This window comes from Etheostoma spectabile, chromosome 16, assembly GCF_008692095.1.
Source record: "Etheostoma spectabile isolate EspeVRDwgs_2016 chromosome 16, UIUC_Espe_1.0, whole genome shotgun sequence".
In the NCBI taxonomy this organism is placed as follows: domain Eukaryota; kingdom Metazoa; phylum Chordata; class Actinopteri; order Perciformes; family Percidae; genus Etheostoma; species Etheostoma spectabile.
Genome location: NC_045748.1, coordinates 21588902 through 21605990, shown reverse-complemented (window position 1 = coordinate 21605990; position 17089 = coordinate 21588902). Strand labels below are relative to the sequence as shown.

Sequence of the window (17089 nt, the reverse complement as noted above, 5' to 3'; positions counted from 1 at the left end):
CTCAGAGTTTTCACTAAACCTGCTTTCTGAAACGGACTCCTGGTCCTTTTCTTAAAAGTTTCAATACCACTAGTGCAATTAATTACTCAATTTCAAGTGCAAATCCTGCATTTAAGTGGTAGTGTGGAAGTATCCAGTAGCAACATGTCATGTTTTATGCGTCTAAAATTGCATACATTTTAAATACAAAAGAGATCAGCTTTTTACAGTGGGCACACAGGAGTGTGTGTACCATTAAACCCGAGACACAAACACACACAAACAACAGGCCTTTAATGGATAACCCAATACAACTTTATTAGTTTATGAAGCTGCGGGCTGTTTGGGTCCGACTAAACGCAGTGACATCTGTTTTTACCTAACATATGTAAAGGAGAACAGAGGAGGAAGAGCAGATGGACGTTCTGATAGGGATGCCGATGATGTGTCCACGTTTAATCTCTCAAGTCATATCTCGGGAATTTCTTCAATTTTTTTTACATTTCCGCGCCATGTCTCAGGAAAGGAAGGGGAGACATGCGGTTGGATTATGAACTGGTGACAATCTTGAAACTGTGGTGATTGCACGGATCTTCTATGCTGCTGGGCTGAGGATGCAAGTGAAGCATCCATATTTTGTCAACAAAATTCACTTACATTTTATTCTAAGTCTTTACCACATTTATCACTATTATCACTTGAGTCGGAACGGACATATCATATGCAACTTCACTGGTCGGTTTAGGCATGAAAGTGCAACTTTTTTCTTCTTTTGTGTTTGTTTCCCCTTTGTCTGTGTGTGTGTGTGTGTGTGTGTGTGTGTGTGTGTGTGTGTGTGTGTGTGTTTGTGGTGTGTTGTGTGTGTGTGTGTGTGTGTGTGTGTGTGTGTGTGTGTGTGTGTGTGTGTGTGTGAGCTCATATACCTGATTGTAGCAAAGCTGTGAACCATTTTGTCTATTAGTTGGTATGTATTTCTGTTAAAAGGCATGCACTCAGTTGCCACTTTATTTATGCCTTGTCAAAAACTAATGCAGTCTGATTGAACCGCCTAGTACATCTTAACCCGTTATATGAATGAGGGTAGGCAAATTATTAGAAACACTTTAAGGCAATACAGTTCCACAGCACAAACTACAGCGTCCAAAATGACCCAAGTTGAATCAACTTCAAAACAAATTCTGAACATTATAAGCAGTAGGATTTATTGCTGGGCTGATGTATCAGACTGCATTGATTTTAGCTGGCTGTAGGAAACTGGCGACTGTGTATATTAACCCTTGTGTTGTCTTCCATTCGACCATGCATCATCCTCCCAGGTCAAAAAGGTGAAAATCAACACTTTTTGTTGCGTCTTTGTCTCTTTTTTTTAATATTTAAGGCACTTTTTTCAATGTTTTGATGATTTTTCTTTTACAAATAATGCTTATTTCCACTACGGTGTATGAGTACCATCACCAACTCATATAGTTTTACAGTTATTTTTGGAATTCATGGTCGATGAACTTCATTTTAGGAAATTGTACCTAATTCTTCAGTTAAAAAAGCAGGAATTATGAATTATTTAGAGTAATATTATAGGAAGAATAATCAAGGGTGGGTTTATGGGTGGGAGGGTTTATGTCAACATTCGGTTTTAAAACATTTCAAGTTTCTTTTTTTTTTTTTATGTTACAAAATTTAACCAAACACCCAAAATTGTGAATGAAAGTAGAGATCCGATCTTTTGTTGTATGGAATCATCCGTGTTATTTTTGATCAAAATTAGAGATTGAAATTTAGAAAACGGGTCAAATTTGACCTAAAGACAACACAAAAGTTGAAGGGATACTTTTAAGAAAATGAACATTTTTAAAGACATCCCTAATCAATACATTCTTCTATTTTCTTCCATTTTGTTCTGTTTTGTTGTTTGTTACCATGGTGACTGTTCTCTGCAGTCAGCTGACCGAGCTGCTGTTAACTGGTTCGCCCTCAGGGAATTATGACTGAACATCTAACAGTTTACTGTCATGCGGTGTCTCATTTGTCATCTCGACAAATAAAAGAAACCTGAGTTTTGAGGACTCTTTTCTACTTAAGGCAGTGGCTTTTTTATTATTACTCTAGACCAGGGGTCTTCAACAGGGGGTACTGCATGGGGGTCGCGAAAGATTTGGTTGATTAGACTTTTTTTTATATTCCCCCCACCCCCCTACAATTTTTTCCACTAATTGAAATGTCTTTAAATACACATTAACATGAATTCAACACACTGTAGTAAACAGATAAGTGGAGGCAGAAGATGTCTTTCAGTCATCAATGCACACATGGCACTATAGGACCAGTTTGATATAACACAATTTTATACAATATATATAATTAGGGGGTCCCCGCTCCATCTCGCCATCAGTTTGGGGGTCCTTGGCCTGGAAAACGTTGAAGACCCCTGCTCTAGACCATTTCTAAGGCAACCCTACGGCAAATTTTACATGTGTGATTTTTCTCACACAGAAGGCTACTGGTTTCTCAGTTAACAGAGAAAATATGATTTTGTTGTCAAAGTTGTCATGCTAGTTATCAGTTTGAAAAGTCTGCTTTTATATTCATGTACAAGTAGAATATAAGAAAAAGACAAAGGTTTACTGGTTCCTACAAGGAGCTGCAGAGAGACCAAGGGCCCTATTTTAACATTCCAAGCGCATGGTGCAGGTGTATTTAGGGCGTGTCCAAATCCGCTTTGGCAATAGTTTGACGGCAGAAAAAAGGGTTCAGGCGCATGGTTCAAAGGGGTTTTACTTAGTGTCTTCATTAATTCATGGGTGTGTTCTGGGCGTAACATGCAATCAACCAATCAGTGTCATCTCCCATTCCCATTAACAGCCAGGCACGTTTCTACCATGGTGCATTGCTGCTATGATGGTGGATTTGCACCATGATATTTTTATTTGGGATCTTTACGCACTGTTAAAATAACAATGAAATGCTGCGCTATTGACTTTAGACCAGGTTTTTGTTGGTTAATGGCGTGATCACTTTCCGCTGCCTCAAGATAGCAATACGCCCAGAATGCACCTGAACACACCTCCCTGTGAGACAAGCACACCCATGGGCGCAGGTGCATTTGCTATTTAAACGACGTGGGCGCTGGACGGTCTTAAAATAGCCATTTGCGCCGTACTGCGCCGGGTGCAAGATAGGGCCCCAAAGGTCGTTACATACCATAAAACAGTAGTGTAGCATTTAGGAAAAATGAAGGAGCTCATTTGCGTCAACATTAATGGAGGAAAAATATGTCTTCTCTGAGGGTGTTGCTGGAGGAAAGACCGTGTTGTTGTCTAATTCTAAGAGGGGTTTCCTTTGTACAATGGCCATTTTTAAGACATGTTATCATCTGGAATTGTACAATTCCCCAATTTAAAAGCCTGGATGGTCCAGGGCTTGCAGCATCAGCAGAAGTGGATTTCCATTTCCTGATGAGCGACTTTCAGTCATGAGATAGCCGCAGAGATGGTCTTGCTAGCTTGAGCTCGTCTTCTCCACCTCTTCTCCTTTCGTCTGGACGGGCAAGTTGATTTCTCGGTCCTAATGAGGAACTCATAGACAATCATAGACATGGAGGGAGGCGCCGTTTGTGCGGTGACGGAGCCTTTTGAAAACCAGCAACTTTTTATTTTTCATCCTTCTTCTGATCTAACAGCAACAAGAGGTTGGGGAAGTATACGTGGAGCCATTGCCAAACAGTCCTCTGTAGCTCCAGTCTGTACTGGGCTAAACTTTAAGTCAGCCCACTTTTCAGCAGTCCCATCAAATGCTTAAATATTCCATTTCCCTATGAAATAGGTTGGAGTACAGATGCTTAAAACGCTCCAACTTCCATTTCACTGCGACTTCACTGTCATCTTTCCAGCCTTTAAGCAACAACATGCTCACCATTCGGTCCGCTCACGCTTGATCTATAGCCACAGCCACTCAACTTGTCCGTGGACTCATCTCTTCTGCCAGGCTGGTGGGGTTTAACCTGTCGTGGTGGGAAATAGTGTTTGATAAAGGCCGGTTTAACTTTGGCTCCAACTACAAAAGCAAAGGTAATCGCGCCTTTGCCATTTTAGCTCCAACCTTTTGGAATCTTTTCCTTCAGTCTGTCAGGTCTGCTGAATCTCTGGACTGTTTTCAGATTCTTTATGAAAACCCGTCTTTATACATTCGCCTTTGTGTAAAGTGCCACACCCCCTTTTATGTTGTTTATTTTATTTACATTTTGCATTAGCCTGGCATTGTGCTTCGGGGGTCCCCGAGGCCTTTTTTTATTTAATGTCAACTGCCCGTTGTGGCCTCGCCCCTCGAGTCTCGGAGAGCCTTGTTTATTTTTACGTGTGTTCCACCTTAATCCCGCCTCGTTCATCCGGTCCCAGAAGGACTAGATGAGGGTAGTGGGATACGCATTCGGGTCTCGGGACCCCAGAGACCAAGGCCACGGTAGCTAAAAAATACAATTGAACGCAGGAGGGTCTCTGGGACCCGAAGCTCAACCCAAGGGTTAAATTTGATTTGTATTTTGTAATTCATGTTTATTCTTATTTATTTCTTCATATGTATTGTGCATGTGTGTGTAAAGCACTTTGTAACTGCAATTGTGTTATATTTATGTATATAAATAAAGTGTTACTTACTCACTTACTTACTTAAGCTCTCTATTTGGGCTGGCTGTACGTAGCTCGGGTTGTAAATTGTAACATCTGTCTGCACTATTATGCTATTTGTACAAATTTAAGGAATGAGCGCTGATTAAATAAACTGTAGTACTATCTTTGCTTGTGGTAGGTTGGGGAATAGTGTCACTCTGATCGTCACTGTACAGTCTGACGTACAGTGAGGCTATTGTGAGCAGATCCTGGTTTATCACTGGCCTCACTGTAATAAAGGAGAGTGCTATATGTGCGTCCTCTCAGCTGAGTAAATTTCTGTAGAGTCTTGTGATCCTCTTTCTAAATATACCGCATTTAGCCATCGGGCAAACTGACACCAGACTACAACTCACTAGATCAGTGGTTTTTAAACTTTCTCCAATAATGCAGCCTAAACAGCCTTTTTCAGCCTAAAACAGCAGAACATCTTTTGCACAACGGTGTAACTGAAAATCACTTAAGTGCTAGCATACGTTCCAAATGTTTAGAATCCATCACAAAATTCATTCAATTATTTTAGAAATTATGCATGAATGGCATGCAGTACTCAAAGGTACCTCTAGGGGTACAATAACGCCCCAAGTCTGCATAAGGGCCGCTTTTCAGTCGCCGCAGCCGAGCTGGCGCCATAGACCGTTAATATTAATATTACAGTCCAATGTTACAGTCAAAACGAGATAGAAGATAGTAGATCTAGTGGAAACAGGAAGCACGGACGAGTTTGCGGACAAGCGGATGCCAGGACTCTGAGTGACTGCACGTCTCTCTCGTAAATTCACTGGGTTACGATGAGTTCTTCTATGGTGAATGAAAGGCTCGATCCGACGAATTAGGTCATCGAATCAAATAGAAGTATAGGCGGGAATGCTGCTGCCAGTTCTGCCGTTGTTTACTTTTTTCTTAATAATAATAACAATAATTTTTTTAAGCCAAACTTCAAAGTGCTACATGTAAGATCGTAAAAGCAAGGTAAAAACATCAGTTTAGAATATATATAAATAGTGCAACGACATTATTGTGCAAGGTTAAAACTCATAAGTTCTGCTAAAAATAAATGTTTTTAGTCCTTTTTTTTTTAAAGGTCTCAATAGTCTGTGGTGCGCTCAGATGGGAGGGGGGGGGCATTCCAAGTCCGAGGAGCAGCAGAGGAGAAGGCACGATCGCCCATGGTGGTGGGTGTGTGTGTGTGTTTGTGTGTGTGTTTGTGTGTGTGTGTGTGTGTGTGTTTGTGTTCGTGTGTTCGTGTGTTCGTGTGTTCGTGTGTGTGTGTGTGCATGCTCGCACACACACACACACACACACACACACACACACACACACACACACACACACACACACACACAGTTACCATTTTCCCAGAAAGCCATGTTCTGGTCAGTGCGACCCTCTGACCACCCTTCCATAATTCAACAGTCTGAAATAACAGCACACACCGCCTCCTTCCTATCACTGTGTGCGCTCCCTTTTCATCGGCTTGTTTTTACTTCTCAGACTCGGTCCGTGTTTGTTTTCTTGTTTTCTATTTTTTTTTAACACCCACAATGCCAGAGTTAGTGATAACTTTAACTGTATGTTAACATGCCTCTCTGTCTGTTTCCACAGGTTTTTTGCGGGCATCACTATGACTGATGGGGATTATGACTACCTTATAAAGCTCCTGGCCCTGGGGGACTCCGGCGTGGGGAAGACCACCTTCTTGTACCGATACACAGACAACAAGTTCAACCCCAAGTTCATCACCACAGTCGGCATCGACTTCAGGGAAAAGAGAGTGGTGAGTTCCATATCATGTTACTCAAGTTTTAAGAACAAAAGCAAGGAAATGTATGCATGTTCTATCAGATTTCAGATATTACTTTTTTTTAGTTTTTGGGCATTTTTGGCCTTTATTTTTGACAGGACAGATGATGACATGAAAGGGGAGAGAGAGGGGGGAAATTACATCCAGCAAAGGGTCGCAGGTCAAAGTCCAACCCGGGCCCGCTGGGTCAAAGTGGAACCCTTTTTATATGGGCGCCCGCTTTACCAACTTAGCTATCTGGGGGTCCGGTTTCAGTTATTTCTGCTTCTAGTTTTGAATTCATCTCAACCAGACGTCAGTTTTACCAGTATCCCACGCTCACCTTACACACTGGTAATGCAGGCTTTGTTACCATAGTTACAGTGGCATTAGCCCAGACATTTTCATTGGGCTTCACTTATCAAAGGAACAAACACTGGGTCAGAACGGATTTTCTGCTGCTTTTCTCCCACAGCGGCCGCTGAGCCGAGTCACAATCATTACATCAACGTGTACAGGGAGATACATGATCTGGAGAAAGATGGCTTAGGTTAGCTAGCGAGCCATCATATTGTTACTTTGACAATAAAGGAAATCATCCTATACGTATATTTAATTTATTCCAGTTTAATAGCTGTAGTTATTTGCCTCCACCAGTGATGCTGTTGTGAACAATCACTGGTTACACCAATGGTTCCCAACCATTTTTGGCCTGAGAACTATGGAAGTGAAAGCATCCATTAATTCACTAGGAAAAAAAAAGCAAAAGGTAGAGAAAATTCCCCAAAAGCAATAGAAATGTGGTACACTAAACATATATTCCTTCTCATATTTTGTGACCCCTTAGATTTATTTTGCGACTCCCTTGGGGGCCCGATTGCTAGGACGGGAACCAATGGGTCAGAGGTTGAAATGCTGCGGGATGACTAATAAATTGAGTGGAGTTATAAAGTAGTTGGCACCCAATTCCTCTGATGCTCCTTATCTCTGCTGCATGCTAGTGGCTCGTAGCTACATTAGCCGCCAGTAGCATAACACACCCAAAATAACATACCGAACTCGAGTTGCACTGTTGGGGATGTATGACATGGGTATCACCACTGATTTTCTGAATTAATTTGATTCCGATTCACAATGTCCCTATACGATTTGATTGGCGGTTCAATTTGATTAAAGGGATATTTCAGTTACAATACCCCTTTTACTATTGCTGTAAAGTGTAAAATGAACCCTCTTACCTGGTACATGATCATGTTTACATTAAGAATTGATCCCACACTACAGCAATCAACACAATGAAGTGCAACTCCACAGATTTTACAGTCAGTGAGTAGTGATTGACGAGAATTTTTTTTGTTGCTTTCTTTAGTGCAGAGACAATATATTATATATATATATATATAGATATAGATATAGATATATATATATATCTATAGATATATACAAATACATATATCTGTAAAAATGGCCGTAACCAGTTTTTCCATTGCCAAAATTTTGCTTTGGAGAACTTTGGAGCGTTATTTAACATAACATGGATTCCCTAGATTGTATAGTTTCGTATGATATCAATACCTCAAGTCTAGCTTTCAAAACGGAGCCTCTCGGAATTTTATGAATCAGTGTCAGGTCATTCTAATGAAGATCTTTTTTTAATCGGAAAATTGATTTTCCAAACCCAGCCCAAGTAATGGAGTCGCCAGGTCTCATCTCTGGATCTTTTTCACTGCCCGTTGTGATTGTTACAGAAGTGCAACGCTACAATCGGTCTTCAAATCTATCTTTCGAAAATCAAAACCGACAAATCCTTCAAACTAAACCACAAAGTAGTTTGTTTGTTATTGGCTTTCAAAGTGACCCACATGAGCATTCTTCTTCAGAAGTGTCTGAAATGGGCCAGTACTCACCTGTACTGAGCACTTCTGAAGTTTTTCCACATGAGTTCCCCTTAATTTTGTTTGTTGTTAACAGTACTATTAATAGGCTGAAGGTTCCATTGACATGAAACCAAATGTTGGTAACAACCCATACCTACAAAGTGTAATAATGTAAAATGACACGCTCACCCTGCTTGTCATTTCCGGGTTAGCACTCCACCAATCAGATTGGTCATTTGAGTCCGACTGCCGGCAGTGCCCGCCTTCCGACCGAGCATGTCAGATCGGCCAAAATAAAGGTCGTCGGCACGGAAACACACCAAACAGACTCGAGTCACTGACCTCGCCAGACTGTTTGACGGACCTTTTTTGGCATTGTGGGTTGTTGGCGCGACCGCCATGCATTCCAGTCTTTTTCTAGAAAAAAGAAAAACAGATTGACTATCTTACAAGTGACATGGTGGGTTATTCAGCTTTAAAAAGACCACAAACGTCTCATACAAATATCATTGAATGTAAAATAAGATATTATGAATTGCTATTTTTGAATGTGGGCTGGGTATTAAACTTGGATTTTGACTGACACCAAATAGTCAGTGGGACTATTGCAGAGTGTGTTAACTTATTCATTGATGGCATACCTGATGTTTTTAGCTCTATATTTATTATTTTAACATTTCTCTACAGCTGTTTGTGTGAAGACATTAAACACTAGGGTTGGGTACCGACACGCAGTGCCAATAGGGCACCGGTTCCAACATAAACAGTAGTCACGAGACCGAATAAGAAATTAAAATTTCGGTGCCAAACATGGGTGCGAGATTTTTGTTGTTGTAAAGATTATAGTGCTTGCTTTTGTTGTTTACCAGCCATTTACTGGTGAAATAAGGCCTAATATAATATATTATTACATCAAGGCGTTCTATAATGTCGCCAACTGTCTTTTTGTGCTCCTTTTTTATATTTTATATTAAATACATTATAAATGTATTATATATATATATATATATTTCATTTCATTTCATTTAATAATAAAACAAAATGGATTTTTTTTGGAAAATGTAATTATATTCAGCAAAGAAAGGTATAGAAAAATGGGCAGCTGTGGCATTTGTGCCCGAACTCAATGTCCAAATTCAGCAACCTTCAAGCAAATTGCACCGCACATTCCACCATAAATGACTCATTTATCACCTGACTTAAAAGCCAGTTATCACCTGGAAAACGGTACTAAAAGCCCTGCAGAGTTAATCTAATTGCTCCGAGTGTGATGGGTGTGAAAGCAGCTTTAAAAAGAGTGTCTCATCTGGGAGAGTGAGAGGTGTGAATGATGCCAAAGGCTTCCCGCAGAGACACAACCCCATCAAGCTGCAGCACACGGGAGTTCATCATAATTACAGATTCAGGATCAACGTCCAGATCCCAGTTAGGCCCTGTTCACACCTGGCATTTACCTTGTGTCTTTGATTATCTGAGATCCGATTTTAATATTATGTGAAAATACGGCCAATCGATCCTCGATGTGTCTTGGGTGCAGTCCATGGCTGGAAATTAACACCAGCCACCAGCCAAATGTGGGTTAAATATGCAAGTGGCTGCTAGATTTGCTTCACTCACCAGCCAAAACCACAACAGTTGGAATCTATTACGCAGCTGTCGGATGTTGGAATCCACCAACCACAGTGGCAGGTGGACAAAAAAAAAAGTGAATTTCCATTCATTCTGAATGGATGTAGTGCGTTTAGGCTGCAGTGTGCACACTGATTCTCTGCTCCTGCTGGCTAGTCACCGTTTGCTACCCATCAAATATGCCGTTTTTCCACAAACAAAGTTCGGAAAAGAGTATTTTGAGCACATATTTGATCTGTCAAGACAGTGTGTTGCCAGATAAAGTTGAATGAGGGTCATGCCTCTGTCTCAGCAACACAGGGGTTATTAAAATGAATAGGTTGTTGTCTTTTTTGCATTTTAATTAAGTTTTTGAGGGAATGTCGTCTGCGACTAGAGGCACTAGTGAATGTCTGTAGCTGCCCCTTTAATAGGATCCTACACATTTTCTTTCAAATATATTTTTTTTTTACCCCAAGTCGCCACAGTATCAGGCCCTCTTAGTTCAAACAATATCGAGATGATGCATTCTGGAGTATTTGGAACAACAGATCACTACACATTAATTGTATCCGATGGATAAAAACTAAACTAGTGTTTCTATTTCCTCAGGTGTACACAGCGTCCAACCCCAATGGGGCAACCACGGGGAAAACCTTCAAGGTTCACCTTCAGCTCTGGGACACGGCTGGACAGGAGAGGTAGGCTGTCCGTCCCACTGGACTGCCGCTTTTCTCCCATCAGGACAGTCACAGTATACAACTTTGGTTACGTCTCTCTATACTGAGTCCACTTGTCCGAAATCTGCTCACAGTTGTCCATCCAGGATTTGATTTTACTTTGAATTTCATACTCGTCATACTCTGATTCTAGTCAGAATCATAGACCGTCAATACATAAACAGTCTGTGGTCAGAATAGGAGTCTGATACTGCTCCATTGGGCTGGGATTATGGGGTGTGTTTCAACCCAAAAAGCCTCTGCACTCAACCAATCAGAGCGACGGAACTCAGCTGTTAACAGAACTCAATACCCATGAGACGAAACCGAGACGGGGCATCGTATCCATAGCAACCACTCTTTGCACAGCACGGTTCCGTCCTAACGTCCGACTTTAAGACTTGTTTGTAGCTGGATAACTCATTTGTTTTGTGTAAATGTGAATGTGAATAACGTTCGTGATGGTGAGATGCTTGCTACAGTTGCATTTCTAGAGATGAATTGGCAAAAGCACTTTTTATTTCTCTGATTTACGGCTTTGTTCTGACGCCGCCGGGCGCTCTCTCTCTCTTCAGTCTCTCTCTATCTCTCTCCACAATATGTTACCGCGCTTTTGGGCGGTTGTGAAGGCTCCGTCTAAAACTCTGGCACTTCGTACAGCTTTTTGTAACGTAGAAATAAAGTGGATCATTGATCATTTTGATTTCTATAGTTTATAGCTGACTTTACCAGCTGACTTTTCTATTGGCCATTGAAACACGTAAAGTCTCTTCTAAAACCAGCCTCTGCGACTTGAACAGCCGAGCGACAACATCAGCTGGCTTATGTCTCATTCAATTTTGGATTTAAACCATTTTCTTTTCAGCAGTGACAGCAATGCCACAATTAGAGCTACCAGATGACTGAAGGGTACTTTCCAACAAAAGTTTTGGGTTTTTTGAAGGCAATTACATGCACTATTGGTCTAACGAGGTGCACATGAACGCGCCATGAGGTCTCATATGGATTGTTAAAATGGAAAGCATTTTGAATTTCAATTTTCGATTTCAAATCGAAATATTGACAACCCTAATAGTACAGCTACAGATATAGTTATACAGGAGTGCTTGTCTTCTGCAGCTACTGTATGTCCAGACATCCAGCATTCCTCATGTCCAAGAGGAACATCTCATCATGTTCATGTGTCTGGCGGTTATAAACTTGAATGTATCAATTTTAGTCTAATTTACAATCAATATGATTTAATGTGTATTAATTGTTACCAGGTAGCAGTCACTGCAATTGACAGTTGGGTCAAAGATTAAAGCTTCGGTGCCTATCTTTTTGTTATTCATAAACGTCCATTACATTCAAGCCATTGTTAAATGAGTTGCTACAAAGCTAATTAAGACTACCAGCTCCACACAACTCTCTCTGTATCTCTCAGTATGGCTATGTTCAGAAGATTGTGGCGTCTGGCAACTTTCCTGGCATGTTTTTTTTTTAATCCTCTGTGTACTTCTTGGCAATTTGCAACTGTGTGGAGGAGGGGTGGGGGGCGGTGCGTGATCACGGAGGGCTGTTTCATTTGGATGCGCTGACAGTGTTGTTGTCATTACTTACAATTCCTCATGGGGGCGACAGAAACTACACAGTATAGCTTTAAAACGATAAAGATAATAGCTGAAATCGAGTATGTATAATCACGCTGAATGTTTCGAGGGAGAAAACAACAGATCAGTATCTTTACGTGTGTCCTTGGGTGTCAATCATACATGCGTGAGTGTGTGTGTGTGTGTTCTTTAATTGAAACTGGCCTCGTTCTTTTGAATCTGTTTATAAAGGGCTGATGATGACTCACTGCACGATGAGTCAGTGTTACTTACATAATTTTAACTTCATTTCTTCAGCTCAGTGTAACGGAACAAATTCCTATTCTCACAAGATGATAGTGATGATCGTCTAACCCAGTCATTGTTCCACCTGACCTGTGTAATCAGCTCGCCCAGACTTTTACTGAGGAAACACCCTAATATCTCTGTTTATATTTATTTTTTCATATGTGTGTATATATGTATATATATATATATATATATATATATGTATACATATACATATATATATACATTTATTTATATATATATACATATATATATATATATATATACATATACATATATATATACATTTATTTATATATATATATATATATACATACACATAACACATACATATAATTTGTAAGTAATGTTTCCACAGAGGTATGCTCCTTGCACACACACACACACACGCACACACACACACACACACACACGGTATGTACAGTATGTATATATATATATATTAATGGATACAGTATATATGTATGTGTATGTATATATACAGTATAGAAGTGTGTGTGTGTGTGTGTGTGTGTGTGTGTGTGTGTGTGTGTGTGTGTGTGTGTGTGTGTGTGTGTGTGTGTGTGTGTGTGTGTGTGTGTGTGTGTGTGTGTGTGTGTGTGTGTGTGTGTGTGTGTGTATAGGTGTGTGTGTGTGTGTGTGTGTGTGTGTGTGTGTATATATGTGTATAACATGTATCTTATACGTATACCACAAAAGTATGTCTGGAGAAGATCTTTAAACAAAAAAATTGACAAAAAATGTAAATAAAGCACATACCATTGTTGGTGGCTTTAATGTCTTCATGCTGAATCACCACCAAGACAAACTTTGGAACAGTTTGAGAAAGAATTTATATAAATATATATATATTTTTTAGTTCACTTCTATATTTTCCTGCAGCCTCAGACACCTTCAGCTCTGCCTTCAGATCTCAACTGTGGCGTTCATTTCTTTGCGTGTGTTCCAGGTTCCGCAGCCTGACAACGGCGTTCTTCAGGGACGCCATGGGGTTCCTGCTGATGTTTGATCTCACCAGCCAGCAGAGCTTCCTCAATGTCAGAAACTGGATGAGTATGTTAACAGTACATTTTCTTTATGACTATAAACCATTTGTTTACAGCAAAATTATTTTCTCTCCTTTATCCAATATTCTGCCCAACACCTGTTGCATACACACAGCTGTGCAAATAACTTCTGTTTTACATTTGAACTCATTTGTTTGCTGTTGTGTATTTGAATACCTTTCCAGGCCAGCTACAAGCCAACGCCTACTGTGAGAATCCAGATATAGTGTTGATAGGAAACAAGGCGGATCTGGCCGACCAGCGGGAGGTTCAGGAGAAACAGGCCAAGGAGCTGGCTGATAAATATGGGTAGGTTGATTTTCCTCGTACAGTATTAGGTCCATGTGTTTAATTTGGAGTAGGGATTAGGGACGTGCTATATGGATTTATTTCAGCTGACACGATAACCAACAATTACCAGCTTCTTATGGCCGATATGTATAAGATAACTGATATTTCCACTATTTTATCAAGTGTGTTTCATTAGGGCCCTAGCACAAAAGTGTTTTTGTAAAGATTATTATTTTCCTGCTCCGCAATTACATTTTTAAGGGGCTTGGGATGCTTGAAAACTCGACTTAAGTATTATAACAGGGATGCAGTTGTGAAGTGTCTTACATTACACACTCTCTCTCTCACACACACACACACTCTTGTTGTCACCTTAACAATATCTCAACAAATGACGTCCTGTTAGACCAGGCAGAAATCGTTTCCCGGTGTCATTCCAGCCAGCCAAGACCATGGTCTGATGTTGCCTGGCAACACAATTCAATTCCAGGAAGTAATAAACTCTGGGGAAATTCCAAATGTTTGGGGACTTTAGGGTACAGTGTAAATGTCAGATTCTGTAAATGAAATGTGACATTTACAGTAAAATGGATCAGAACAGATTACATACTTACATATTACTTGATAGCTTGGGTCTATTATCCACATCCATGGAACAGTACATGTCTGTCTATTTAAAAATATGACAATACATCAAAAAACACCACCACTAAAGTCTTGGTATCAATATTCATATATATTAAGTTGATAGACTGTTAGAAGTTTAAAGCCCAAAGTGATGTCTAACAGAAAATTAGCAAATCTATTGATCACTTATGAGGCTGTAAATGTAATAGTTTTTAATGTTTTACTCTCTCATAAAATGTATCATTCAAATTGGTCATTTTCCAAACAATCCAAGAGTTTATAGATGGTTTAAATTAAACGTATTCCAGTGTACTGTACTGTGACCTCAGTGAGTCAACTTCAGTAGGTAAGCTGCAGCAGGTAAGACTTAGAAAACTAGCTTTCTGTCATATTTGCTGAAACTGACCCTATATGTTTGAGTCGAACTACATGAACCAGGTCATTTAAAAAGAAATCGGGCTCCTCTGGCACCTCCTACATCCTGTAGTGCAGTTCGCGAAAAAACAACCGCTCCCTGTTCAGATGCACCAATCAGGGTCTAACTGCGTGTCAATCACTGTTCAGGCACACACATTAGGCTCGTTCGAGATGAGCCAGGTCTGCGCAGAATCGATCACCGGCGATCGTCGCCCGTTGCATGCCGGTTAGATTGTGTCCGACTTGATCCCGACTTGTCTGACGTCATGCACACGTGGGCAACGGAAATCTCACGAGAGCAGGCGGCCGCAGTTCTGAGACGCAGGCGGCGCAGTTGCTTTTCACCGACTGCAAGAGCCAGGCGGACCCAGGCGGACCCAGAGCATGCTGGAAACGCCGGCTTCTCAGCTGATTTAACAGCTGATTGGTTACAACTGATGACGTTTTATATAACTTTTTACTGTTTTTGAATCGAGGATTTTAATCGCTATTGTCTGATTTAAGACTATTCTGTCCAGAACACATGTTGTGTGACTGATAGTTAAGTTTAGAAGTCAAGAGATTAAATCTGATCAGATCAGGCTCATCTCCAGTCTGTTGTTCATTAAAATCAGCAACAGGTCGCATGTTAGAGCACTTTGCAGCTACTCTGTCATAACTAAAACAACTGGAGACTGTGTACCAGCTGGTATGAGGGTCTGATTATATTTTATTAATCGGAATCGCACCACAGGTTTTCATCACTTCCTGTCCAGCCTGAAGGCGGCTGGAATCGGCTGGAAACTGTCCGACTTACCGCAGCTTTTTGTCACCAGCCCCCCTCTGCTACCGCCTGCTCTCGTCCACTTTACAGGCGAGGCGCAGTTCATCTCGAACGAGCCTATCACTCTCCCTTGTGGGGGGAGGGGCTTAGGAGACCTTTTGAGCATGAGCAGAAAGGGGGGGACGAGAAGCTGTTGATGTTTACATTTTTTGGCCATGTCCTGGATCTTTGCAATCCTACTAACACCACCTTAAAATAAGTTAATTATCAAAGTTATGTTATCATCACGTGTTGATGTAGTTACCAGAGAATCTCAGTTTTCAAACCGGGGTGGGGGGGGGGGGATTTGAGTGTCTGACAGCCACCTTTTGTAATGCAGACACAACCAAACACATCTTAAGTGTCCTGCAGGTTTGATTGCTTAAAATGTTTAGGTGGCGGAACATGTCGGGAACAGTCCCTTCCCCCAACACAAGTATTGATTTTGAAATCTATGCGGAGAAATTACTAAACTGACTGAGCAAATTAATCAAACCATAGGGTCTTGGTGCATGGATTAAAGTGTAAGGTTAAAAACATATTTGGAAAAACACTTACGACGTGTTCATGGCAAGAAATAGGACTCAGATCTTTGAAATTAAAGGTCCGGGGGTTAGGCAGTTGTGAAGCTATGTCATTTATATACTAATTTCACATAGTTTCTGTGCATTGTGTATACTGGAAATCTTATCCTTCTGCTCAATTTATCAATCTATGCACACGTTTCACACCATGTTCTGACCCCCAACGTGCTCCATAAGCAACTGATGCACCTAAATGACCCTTAGTGGCTGTTGTGAACTCTCCATCTGCATTAAGTCTCTACAAGATGATTTTAATGGAAATGAACTGAAACCTATGGAAGCCAATTTAAACTTAAAAATATTATTCCACAGCAGAATTCTAATTTACACATACTGTATGTATGTGTGATTTGAGTCAAAGTTAAACCAATATAATAATCCAGTTAGCATTTTTAACATACCTGTATGGGCTTTCATTACCATATTAAATTCAAAAAAAGACAGTATTTCAATTTCATAATTAGAATGCAATATAAACAATGTATCCATATTTTCCATTTGTGCAAGCATTATTTAAATCACACTTAAAATATAATGCTATTGTGTTCAAGTTTGTATTATTGTTTTAACCCTCATGTTGTCCTTGGGTCAAATTGACCCGTTTCCCTATATTAATGTTTTTAATTGTAATTCCTCAAAAGGACATGATTGATGCCACACAACGCTCTTTGGCAAAGTACAAATCTCTACTTTCATTAATTTTGGGGTCTCTAATTTTATAGCATTTGAAAACAAATTGAAATGTTTTTGAAATATGATTGAGTAAAAGTTGACATATTCCAGTCTCTGATTATCCATCAACATCCATTCCTTTA

General features: G+C 40.3%; 1 protein-coding gene and 1 long non-coding RNA gene across 5 annotated transcripts in view; one reads left to right on the top strand and one right to left on the bottom strand.

Moving 5' to 3' along the window:
• The window catches only part of rab27b (RAB27B, member RAS oncogene family), a gene marked incomplete at its 3' end in the record, with an annotated part of 70012 nt that overhangs the window by 52230 nt on the left and 693 nt on the right, over positions 1–17089 (top strand). For all 4 annotated transcript variants that reach the window (XM_032539445.1, XM_032539443.1, XM_032539446.1 and 1 more), the window contains 4 exon segments: positions 6246–6417; positions 10521–10609; positions 13457–13560; positions 13739–13862. In XM_032539445.1, the coding sequence (XP_032395336.1) occupies positions 6265–6417; positions 10521–10609; positions 13457–13560; positions 13739–13862 (470 nt within the window). In that variant the 5' untranslated portion in view covers positions 6246–6264.
• On the bottom strand, positions 4265–9100 carry LOC116704178 (uncharacterized). The gene is made up of 3 exons (XR_004335607.1): positions 9013–9100; positions 4641–4645; positions 4265–4276 (listed from the first exon to the last, which is right to left on the bottom strand). It is a non-coding gene; the product is annotated as an uncharacterized LOC116704178 (long non-coding RNA).